This window comes from Lathamus discolor, chromosome 1 (genome assembly GCF_037157495.1).
Source record: "Lathamus discolor isolate bLatDis1 chromosome 1, bLatDis1.hap1, whole genome shotgun sequence".
Classification (NCBI taxonomy): domain Eukaryota; kingdom Metazoa; phylum Chordata; class Aves; order Psittaciformes; family Psittacidae; genus Lathamus; species Lathamus discolor.
This window is the reverse complement of record NC_088884.1, coordinates 64,368,492-64,379,860: the sequence shown is the minus strand read 5'-3', so window position 1 is coordinate 64,379,860 and position 11,369 is coordinate 64,368,492. Positions and strand designations below refer to the sequence as shown.

General features: G+C 45.6%; 1 protein-coding gene across 1 annotated transcript in view; it reads left to right on the top strand.

Moving 5' to 3' along the window:
• Positions 1 to 362: 362 nt before the first annotated feature.
• Positions 363 to 11,369, top strand: part of FRAS1 (Fraser extracellular matrix complex subunit 1) — a 159,731-nt gene continuing 148,724 nt past the window's right edge. The window contains exons 1-2 of the mRNA XM_065674695.1: positions 363 to 522; positions 4,794 to 4,825. Of these exons, the coding sequence (XP_065530767.1) occupies positions 444 to 522; positions 4,794 to 4,825 (111 nt within the window). The 5' untranslated portion in view covers positions 363 to 443. The remainder of the gene's footprint in view (positions 523 to 4,793; positions 4,826 to 11,369) is intronic.

The following is an 11,369-nucleotide window of genomic DNA, read 5'->3' as shown; positions in this document are numbered from 1 at the left end:
CCCAACGGCTCCTCGCACAGCACAACCCTGTTACTCTACCCTGCCCTGCTTTCCCAAGCAGACACCCCCGCTTTGCCTGGCCGCAGGACACGCGGTCGCTGCTGCAGCCGGGACAGGTTGCAGCTTCACAGTGTGCCGCTCCGTCCCCAGGAGGCGGAGGGAGCTCGGCTCCCTCTGCCCCACCTGAGGGTCACGGCCGGGGCTGGGCACGGCCAGCACCGACTGCTTCCCCCCCTGCCAGAGGTGCCGGGGAGGCGGGGTACGGCGCTGCCCGAGGCGGGGCCGGGCGGGGCGGAGGGCGGGCGGGCTCGGGCAGCATTTCTTGCGGGGCCGCTGCCGCTTTGTCTGCGGGGAAAGTTTGGCGGCGGGGTGGGGGCAGAGGCGCTGCCCCGGCACCTGCCGACGGGTCGGCGGGATCGCCAGCCTTCCGCTTCCCGCCCGCCATGGGCGCCCCGGCCGCCGCCTGGGCGACGCTGTGCCTCCTCAGCGCGGCGCTGGCCGCCGCCGCCGCCTCCTTCTCAGGTGAGTCGTCGCGCCGGGCCCGCTCCCGGTGCCGGTCCCGGTGCCCGTCCCGCGGGCGCTCTGGGGAGAAGCGGAGCTCCCCCGCTGAGGAGAAGTCCCCCGCTCCCGGGGGATCCGGGGCATTTTGCCCACCCTTCTCAGTCTCTCCGGTCCGGGCGGGGGTCCGCTTCCAGCCCCCCGCCATTTTGGCGGCCTCGCCGCAAGCTAGGCGAGGGGGCCGGGGTGAAGCCGTGCCCGGTCCCGGCACCTCCTGCCGCTGCCCGCTGTTCTTCGCGCTCCGTGGCGCTGCTGGTGGTTGCGGTGCCCTCAAGAGGCTGAGGGCTGGCGGGCGTGAAGTGCCCGGGGTGGAGGAGCGCGTCCCCTTGCAAGCGGGAGGGTAGCCCCGGCGTGCAGCCGGGCGGGCGGGGGCTGCGGGGCTTCCACTCATGCTCGGCACCGTTTCACCCAGCGGGAGAGGCAGCCCAGGACAGCAGTAACCCCCCTTGCCAAGCTGAACGTGGGGCTACCCGCAAAGGCTGGTGTGGGTTTTAGTTGTCCAAACCCACAGAAACGAGCTAGAGAGATGATGTGGGCTGACGGAGGAGACCATCCACTCTCCTTGATTTAGGAGAGGGCTGAGTCCGCCTTGGTGTGCGTGGATGTTGCTCTGAGTGCTCCAAGAGCGCCTTAGTAGGCATTGACCATTGGGTTCCTCTGTCATTTAAAAAGTGCTCTGGACAGACTTGTAAAAAGCACAAGGTTATACCCTTAAGGATGCTGTCAGGCAGTGAAATTAACGATGTTTTAAGTTTGGGAGTTTAGGGTGACCACATTTGTGCTCTTAGGTTGTTTTCCAGCATTCCCTTTGACAGTGTGACTGTAGGTTGTTGGTTTGCAAAGTGGCAGATTTCCCCAAATGCTGCTCCCACTGTAACACTGTGATTCCTGTTTGATGTAGTTGTCTTGGTGAATAGCAGCAGTTAAAAATAGCTATGTGTGTGTGAGATGAGAAGCTGTTAGATATGAATTTGAGATGTTAACTTGTTGGGCAATACTCGGACTTAATTTTTATCCCAAGAAAACCCCAAACCAGAAAACTGCCCTACCAACTACCTGCATCCACAATGCCTGGCACACAAATACTGTGAGTAAAAGTTTGCGGATTTCATCCAAGGTTCTTCAGTACGTGAAAGGCAATTTGCTCATTTGAGGAACCATTTGAGGTGAGCTCTGCAAACAGTCCATGGTCACACTGTTGACTTGGAGCTGCAGACAAGGTCGGGGCACCGTAACAAAGAATGATGTTGCTTAACGTGTGTGTGACGTCTTGGGCTCACTCACAGTTGGGAGTAAAACAATAGCTAGAAGGTATTTGTAACTAAGGATTTTCAAAGTCCTGTAAAGATGGCTTATATCCTAGTTATCCCCCTTGGTAACTTGTGAGGGAGCAAAATATGCCTTTTCTTAAATGGAGAGGAAGAATCAGACTTTCCGTGTTTGTTTTCTAGTCCCACATGAGCTGTGCTGAGCCTGTCTCTACCGAGTGAGGGGAAGGGAGCACAGAAGGCTGAGAGAGAGTATTTTGAAGTCTGTCTCATTCCTGCTGCCTGCCTGGGCTATTTGAGGCAGCTGCTCTTGCCCTGCTGCCTTAGTCCTTACTCTGTGCTGTGGCCCTGCTAGTGATGAGCTTATTGGCACAGGACAGGTCTTTCACGCTGTGTTTATAGTGCCTGGCTCAGAAGGCCCAAGATGTAATTACAGCCTCTTCAAGCAAAAGTAGGAAGTGTGGGTTTTTTGTTTCTTTTTTTTTTTTTCTAGTACTGATAGTTTTCCTTTGTCCCTTTATGGTTTTCAGATCCTCAGTGGGGGCTCTGATATTTCACGTTTTAGGGTGTCAAACCATCATTACTTTATTCCATAGGTACCTTTAAGGAACTATAGCTGTTGGTAGGCAAAATAAGAAAGGGCAGCCAGTCTGTTTTTAGGAGTAAATGAATCAAGTTGTGCTGGTCTTAACTAACTAGTATTAAGTAGGACTTTTATTTAGTTATATTCCCCACCCCCCCCAATCCCAGACTGGTTTGGGTTCGAAGGGAACCTTAAAGCTCATCCACTTCCAACCCCCTGCCACAGGCAGGAACATCTTCCACTAGACCAGGTTGCTCCAAGCCCCGTCCAGCCTGGCCTTGAATTCTGCCAGGGATGGGGCAGCCGCAGCTTCTCTGGGCACCCTGTGCCAGGGCACTCGCCAGGGAAGAACTTCCTCTTGTCTAATCTAAATCTCCCCTTAGTCAGTTTAAAGCGTTCCCACTTGTCTTATTGCTACATGCACTTGTCAGAAGTCCCTCTGCAGATTTCTTGTGGATGCCCTTTAGGTATGGAAGACTGTTATAATGCCTCCCCTGCCTTCCAACATTATGTCACCTTTTGTTTTGCCCTGGGTTTCGAGGTGCAGCTGGATAATGAACCTTGAAATCATCCTCTCTTGCCAAAAGAAGGCGGGGGGTGGGGGTGGGGGTGGGCAGGAAAATAGTCGGTATTTGAAAATCAATGCAGTAACATGAAGTCCAGGTATGGTCAAGTGTTGGGTTTTTTTGCATAGCAGTTTGTGTTTACAAAAAAACCCAAGTAAATAAATGAACAGGTAATTGCTGAAGTGGCTAACCATATGATTTATGGGGTGGTGTTTGTGGGACTACATGGATGTAAGAGTGAAACCCAATGTTTCAGCATGATGGTCCTCTTGGTGCTCAGGCTGTGATCCATTTGTTTGCTGTCAACACGAGAAAAAAAGGTGGCTGCTGAATTTGAGAACAACATGATTGGGCTCTAGTGGCTCATCTTCTTGTTAAGAGAAGGTAATTCCTGGTGGTGCCTCTGCAGCCTCTTGCAGCTGAGCTGAAGACCAGCTTGAAGGAGGAGCTTTTGATTCATAACTGTAGCTCCAAGGTTTTCTGTACAAATTTGTCTAATCTGCATTATACAGGAAGCACCACTGTTGGACAAGGAAATTCTTAGTTCTCTGGGTGGTCCCTTGAGGCAGCTTTTCCCGCGTTCTCATTTTCTTTTCGTCTTTGAGTTTCTTGAGGTTTGCATTTGATTTCACATGCTTGTCACATTTTCAGTAGACAGATATGTGTAGCTGCTTGAGGAGGGCTGTTTCCCAGAAAATTGATGAAAGAAGTATCATTCATCTTATTCATGGTTTTATTTTCTAACCTCTTATTTGATTTATTAAGTAGAATATATAAAGCATGCTTGAATGAGTGTATGTCTCTATCACTCACTTGGAGAACCATTTTCTGGGCTGGCAGTGTCTGTGGTGAGGACTAGGACGATTGAAGCAGGAGGAGCCCCATGAGCCTGTCATTACATCAGATGTGACCTATGACCCATGGAAGAGTGATTTAGGGGTGGGAATCTATGCTGACTTTTCTTATCATCAGAAGAGTCTTGTTTTTATACACAGAAACAGATTATACACAAAAAAGAATGGTTTTATGTGTATAATTGTGTGCTTATTTGTTTCTCCTGTAAATGTAAAAGGATTTATAGGAGCACGTAGAAGAGGCTGTGATTCAAAGGCCCTGTAACCTTGCATTTTTAAGGGCTACATTTTACCTTTGGATAGCCATGGCTTCCTGTTATTTTAGTGAGAGCTCAGGCAGTTATTCAGTGCTACAGTTCTGAGCTTCATCTTACGTATATGTTGTGAGAACTCCCATCTTATCAGGGACAGCCTTTGTGGCAGTGGGGGGAGAGAACATGTGCCCCTCGCACAAGTGGCGCCAAATGTCTGAACTTGTCCTGAAGAGAGTGTGAGGTGATTGTGGGAATGGGTTGTGATACAAGCCCTGCTCAAAAGTGGGTGATTATTGGTGATGGTACCATGCTTTTTGTGAGGTTTAGTGTCTGCCCGTTTCCCTGCATTCTTCTGCTTTCTTTGATTGTTTTCTGTGTTCTTGCCTTCTGTCTGAGAAAGATTGAGCAACTTCTTGCAGTTAGGATGCTGTAAAGTTTTGCCAGCATTCTGGTGAGGTGCTGCATTAACCCCTTCTTGAAGACTAGCTGCATTACTTTGACTCCCCTTTTATCTCTGCTTTCTTTGTGCTGCTGTCCAACTCTTGAGTCCACATTGGCCAGAGTCCCTGACAGTGCAGTCTGAAGCTTACCCAGAGGTTGCATTGCTGCACCAAAACTCTTGTTTGTTTTGTTGCTGGCAAGCACGTGGCAGGTTCACTGGGGAGTGTGCTGATGTCTAATCTCTTTATGTTTTTAATTTTGCCCTGCAGGTGCCTGTGTCTACCAAGGCTCATTGTTTGAGGTAGGTAAACTTGAATATGTTATGCTGGGAAAGTGTTTGAGAAGCTGCTGTTGAACTTGAGTCTAGTTCCTAATTTGTTTTGTTACCTTTGCAATGGGGATGGCTGGTCTTGCAGCAGGTCACAGAGCTGTGAGCCTTCAGCCTGCTACAAAACAGCAGCAAAATAAATATTGCCCTTTGAGAGGTTTGAAATCCTTCCTTAGCCTTTGAACCCAACCGCTCCTCTCCTCAGCACGGCTCTGCCTGCTTCTAAATGGGGCTCCTTGTCCACTGCATGAAAAGTTCAAGGTTGTTGAAAGCCATATGAATCACAAGTGTACAGTCCTAGACGGATAGAAGTGATGTCTTGTAAAATGTCACTGTAATGCCAGTGGGGTTTTTTTTCCTCCTGAATTAATAAGGTGTAAATGACAACAATTTAACACCTTTTCCTCTCAGCTGATTATGTCAAGTACTGTGTACCCTGACTCTCCTTCATAAACCCAAAGTATTTTCTTTTTTTATAGCCCTCCTCTTTGCCTGTACATAATCCATGAATAACTTTGTACAAGAATCACAGTTGCTAACAATTTATAAACAGTGTTTTGCTCTGTAACACTTACCTGCCTTGCTTCAGTACTCTGGATGACAAAGAAATGTCTGAGCAGATGTTTGTGGAGTGCTTCTGTACCTCCCTCTGATCCCACAGCGGACCTGCACAGGGATTTGTTAGGCTGGGAGGCAGTATGCAGCAACTGTCCAGGGAAGCCTGGGGTTTTATTTCCCTTTAGGCTCTCCAGCAAAGCTGGATGTGTGCTCTGCATGTGGGACACATGACCTCTGGGTATCTTGGAAATAACTGGTGGCAGGTAGTTCCTTTGGTCTTCCAACATGGACTCGGGGTCTTGGAAGTTTTCCTGCTCCAAGAAGGGAATGTCAGGTGAATTGTTGGAAACAAATGTTTTTGGTGGGTAGGTTGGGAGGAAGCTGAAGCAGTGTAAATATATTTGTTCCTCTTAATAGTGCACTGTGGAGGATCTGTGTCTTGACAGCACTTGGAAAGCTTGTCTGGATTCCAGCTGTACGGCAGGTGCCGAGTATGGCAGGTGCCAGCTCAGTAAGGGCAGTATCAGAGCTGAAGGGTTAGCAAAGGCAGGAGTTTTGTATCACTGGTTGCTGCGTGTGTGTGTTTAAAATACTAGTGCGGGTCTTGATAATATCTTGCCATAGCATTTGTACATAAAGACTATGCGATATTTTAGGTTAGATGCTTCCTGTTTAAAGAACTTGCTCCCAGTATCCTCGATTTTGTCTTTGTCTCCATATTTAGTAAGATTATTGTGGGTTTACAACTAAACAACTTCAGTAATTGTAGTAGCCCTCATTTAGCTGTATGAAAGGGCTGCTCTGAAGTACAGCTTGGAGCAGACACAAAACTGATGCAGGTGTACAGCTGGCATTGAACAAGTAAGCTTGTCATTCTTCATACAAGGACCTATCCTGCCTCTCATTCATTGTCATGTCCGAAGATGTGCCTGCTTCCCTGTCTGAGTGATGTTTGTGGTGGGAACAGACCTTTGCTTGCTTTTCCATGAGTACTTTGGTATTCCTTCTGTTTTGTATGCCCTAACATAGCTTAAGTTTACTCTTTGAAATTGAGTATGGATCAAACGACAGGGTCTGTGCTTCTGCTGGCAATCTCAAACAGGTCCAAATGCACATCATATCTGACTCATGGGGGCAAAATATCCCAAGCAGTGCACCAAACCTGTGGGCTAGGTGCATCTTCCTCTGTAACGCTGTTTCGCAGGTTTCTTTGGGTGACTGTTTTCCCTGAGAAAGCAGAAACTGCACAGGAAACCATGGAAATTACAGATGAAAAGGTTTCATTCTGTGGTTTGCACCACTCCTGACAACAGTATTGGAGTTGGCTTGGTTCAGCGTGGTAGAAGTCAAAACACTAGAGGTAGTGAGTGTATGAGTGGTTCTGCGGCAGTTACTACTTGTGGCTTGGTGACTGCAATAGAGCTGCAGAGCTCGTGTTACCTTTGCCGAAGGCTGCTGTCTCAGGTCAGTTTTCAGTGTGAAAGATGACAAGAGCAGCACTGCCACTGCTGTTTCTTTGGTTCCTGCAGTCTCCCTGGCTTCAGAATGAATGTCGTATTCAAACCCCATGAAATCTGACGACCTGAATGTGGGACACTTGCTCTGTTTGTTAAATATAGTGCTTGTAAAACCTTGATGCAGTTATCTGACAAGTGAAGATTGGGAGCTATTGCCTTATGGCTTTGCTGGTACAATTATGTTCATTGGAGCTGGGGAAGAGGTTCTTTCTGAATCACCAGTTTGGGATTCTGGAGGTGCAGGTTGAAATGTCGTATCTATTACACTTAATGATCACATTTTCTTTTCTACTTTATCCTGGATCACAAGAAAAGTAAAACCCTGTTCTGCCTGTAACCTGTGTCTGCGTGGTGCTTTAATCTCTCTGGTCAGGCTGGTGGGAGCTGTGTTCGCTGGACTTTTTGTCAGGGCTGGTGAGTACTGCATGGTGTACTCAAGGTGGGGGTACCAGGCAATTCTGCCAGCTCTTAGGTCTGGTCTTTCAGGGAGCTCCATGTGGGTCCTTGAGTGGAAGCATCTTACAGGTAAGTGTTGAGCTGGTGGGCGTGTAATCTGCTGCCTGTATCTTTCACTATCTGCCCTTCTTCTGCTAATGGACAGAATGATCTATAGAATGAGTCGAGAATTGCACTCCTGCTGGTTCAGTCCATTCCTGTTGAGTTTGAGTACCTGTTGGGTAGCATGAGTAAAGCCTTCTTTACGAGAGCCAAGAACAGCTTTGGTCTGTTTGTTTCCTAAACCATTACACAGCCTCCAAATGTAGCTGCTCTTGGCCCTGAGCTTTCCACATTGCTGTTATTTCATTGAGTTTTTTCTTTTGAGTTTGTAGACCAGGAGAGAGGCAAGAAGCTGGGCAGGGACAAGAGAGGAACAGATGGACAATTACTTCTTCGGAAGATACTGCAGTCTCTTTTGCATGCAGCAGCTGCAAAAGGAGCCTTAATCCTTGATTATAGTACCAAGAGGAGGAAGCTGGTGGTAACATGGAACGGCCCAGGTTTTACCAGTGAGTGTGAGGAGTGACAGTGTTATTAGCTAAGTGAAAACACGAGCACAGCTCTGACATAAGAAAGCAGGGATGAATGTGATGGCAAAATTTGGCTGAGGGGTTGGTGCTGTGCCCAGAGGGGAGAAGAGAAGCAAACTGGCAGGTGATAATTTTGTGGGTTTGGCATTTGTATATGACTTTGGAAAGTTTCAAGTGTTCAGTGAAGAAATCTAAGCCACAGGACAGCCCTGCAAGCTGAAGATGTCACTCTGTAGAATCTTGTTTTGGGGGAGGATTGTGCCTTCTGGGTGTGTTTGCTTACAAACCATTTATTCACACGTTTCTGAATGACGAGAAGGCATCGGGCCAAGCACTGCACCTTCACTTGATGGCTCTCTCCTGGGGCAGCATCATCACGCTATGCCTCTGGTACTAATAGAGCTGTTGACAACCTCCAGGAGAAATCCCTAGGAACTATTTTGTGTTTTAAACTATGGTTAGAAACACATTTCCTTTCAGTATCTCCTATTATTCAGGGTTTTTCTCTGTGTTTTGTGTGCAGGTGGTTGTAGATGAGCTGTTACCGAGTTAATGTAAGAATCTTACTTGCTGCACAAGTCTCTGAAGTCACTTGAAAAATCCTTGGTGCATAAATCAAGCATTTAAGTGTAGTGAATGCAAATACTGCAGAGTTGCTTGAATTGTTAATGCTGCAAAAGTTCTGCGTCTTGTCTCACTTGGCTGCTTGTGTATCAAGGGTCAGCTTGTGTTTATGTGTTCCCTCTAAGGAAAACCACTTTTCTCTAGCTTCTGTGCTGCAGAGGTTTGTGTTCTCCCTCTGTCTTCACCTTGGAGGGAGTTTTCAGGTCCACACAACTAGTGCAGCTGCTTTTTTACTTAGCAAAGAAGAAAATACACATTACTGCTTTTTTTCTGTAGCTGGAGGGTAGTGTAGGTGGGGATGAGGAGGCATTCCCACCACTAAGTGTGTGTGGGAGGTATTGATCAAGTCCATGCCTGCATCTTCCTGCCAGCTGGCTTGTGCCAAGAAGAATTTTCAGCCCTGGGAGAAGGAGAGGGGAAGCACTGGGCTGTGGATTAAGGTGGGAGCTGGTTTAAATGGAAAGTGTGACTTGATAAATGACACTTGGTGTCTGGTAGACACTGCAATAAGGAAGGACAAGTCCAGCTGGGCAATCTCCAGTAAATCCTTATTTTGTCTCTGTTAAAACAGGCACCTTGTCTGTTGCAACAGCTGCTGGTAATGCATGTGAGGATGAATTTCTGGACTGGCAAATTCCTTTGGATGTTTCATGAGATGCATAAGGGGCTTTTTTTAACCCTATAAAGCACCAAACAAGCCAGGCAGCTTTTCTTGAAACGAAATGGTCTTAATCATGAAGTTTGAATGAAAATTATGAATAGAATAAAAAGCCCATAGTAAATGGTGCTGTACTTGTGCTTCTACCAAAAAACTTTGCTTCCCTTCCTTTTAAAACTGCCTGGAAAAGGACTCAGGTTAATTGAAATGCTTCATTGAATATCTTGAAAAGAGAGACTTTGGGTTTTAGCAGTCAGTCAAAAAAAAAAACCCAGCATGGCTTTTCTAGAAAAAAAGGAAAAAAAAAAAAGAAAAAAAAAAGAATCGTTGTAGCTGTTCAGATAATTCAGCTTTTCATCTTTTTAATTCTGCTTTGCTATCAGTCATTGTAGAGGTCACAAAATAATAACTCACATGCAGACAGATAGCTATTGTATAAATACAACTTCCATCAGCTGTATTATAAATCAGATCATCAGCTTAATGTATGAAGTGTAATTTTCACATAAACTCTTGCAAGGACTGATGGGGAGAACACCAAAAGATAAAGAGAGGAAACGGTGGAGTCGCAGGGCTGTGTTGTGCTGGAAGTAGCTGCTTTCCCAGCTCCAGAGATGGTTTTTATATAAATACGTTTGGTTTATTTAGTTCATTTCAGTGGCAAGTGTAATCAGAGTAGAAAAGCAAAGTGCTACTTTCAAGTTCTGTGTCTGACGAAAGAAGTGCATGAAAATGTTGATGCTAAAAGTGTAAAAGTTTGTGATAATAAAACGATTTGAAGAGCATAAAACAGTTTCTCATTCAATAAAATGCATCCCTTTAAATGTTCTGATAGACCTGCTACCATCTTGCAGTTACATGTGCCCATTTTGTTGTCAAAAGTTTAAAGAAAGCCTGATTTTAATGCTTTTTAAATCAGACTTCTGTCTTCATCTGTAGTTTGTGCTGAGTCAGAAATGAAAGGGGAAATAAATACAAAATTATTTCTTTTTTCCCCCCAAAATGTTAAATCTCCCACTCTAGATAGCTTCTATTCTGATTAAATGTAGTGACTAATTAACACAAATATTAGGTGCAAAGCACTTGTGGTTAGGGAATGTTTCAAATTAACAGTGGAAAATGAGCCTCGCTTTAATTTCTTTAGCAGAATAAGTTACTACTGAAAAATGAGATCAGAACTGAAGACTTCAGTTGGAGGTTTTGCCTGCTAACTCTTATAATGGTCAAAATGGTTTTGGTTTTATTTTTTAAATAAGGTGATTTAAATGCCGCTACTTAGCCCAGGGTACATCCTTAGCTCCACCAGGGAACAAAGCTATAAATTTCTGTTTATAACATGCATATAACACTTGGTAGCTATAAACTAGTTTACAGCAGCATGAATCTCCCTTCTGGGAACTGTTGAAGTGAAAGTTTTACAGAACACTCTGACATTATCCACTTTGCCCTCGGGGTTCCTCTTGGAGGAGCCTGCACTTTGGATTTGCTCCTGTGCTGTCTCCCGCATAGACATGAATTAGTAGGGAGGTAGCAGGCTATTTGTGTTGGAGGCTTGCTGAATTATTGTTCTATGTGGCGTGTAGGGCTCAACATCTAATGTTAGGGGCTATGAATGGAAGTGCAAAGCGATGGAGAATAGACCTTTCAATTATATGAATGGCAAGAAGTGAGAGTTTATTAATATAATAATGAGATGATTCTCATTCCCTTCTTGCGCTTTTGGATTTTGGAAAGCTGAGATCAACTGCAGATCAAAAATGAAGACAAAAGTGCTTCTTTGTTTGTTTTTTCATAAAGCATGTGCTGCATATGTGTTCCTTTGTGTTCCTTGAAAATAGCAGTATGTTACAGAGGAGTGGGGGTAGGCTCTTTATTTCATGGTAGCAGGTAAGAGAAGCTTAGCTGTAAGATGAAGATTATTCTCCTGAGGATGTAGTAAACTCTTGTCTTTTAATTAGTTTGTAGACAGAGGCACATATTTTAATATGTAATAATTATTCTATTATATTAGAGTGGTTCTCATGCAGAAGATTTCTAAATGTCATTTTTGGGGCTGAGAAAATGAACTCTTCTAAGGAAACACAACTGTTAGCATAGCTGCGAGCTTGTATGTTCTAGGATTACCACATTTA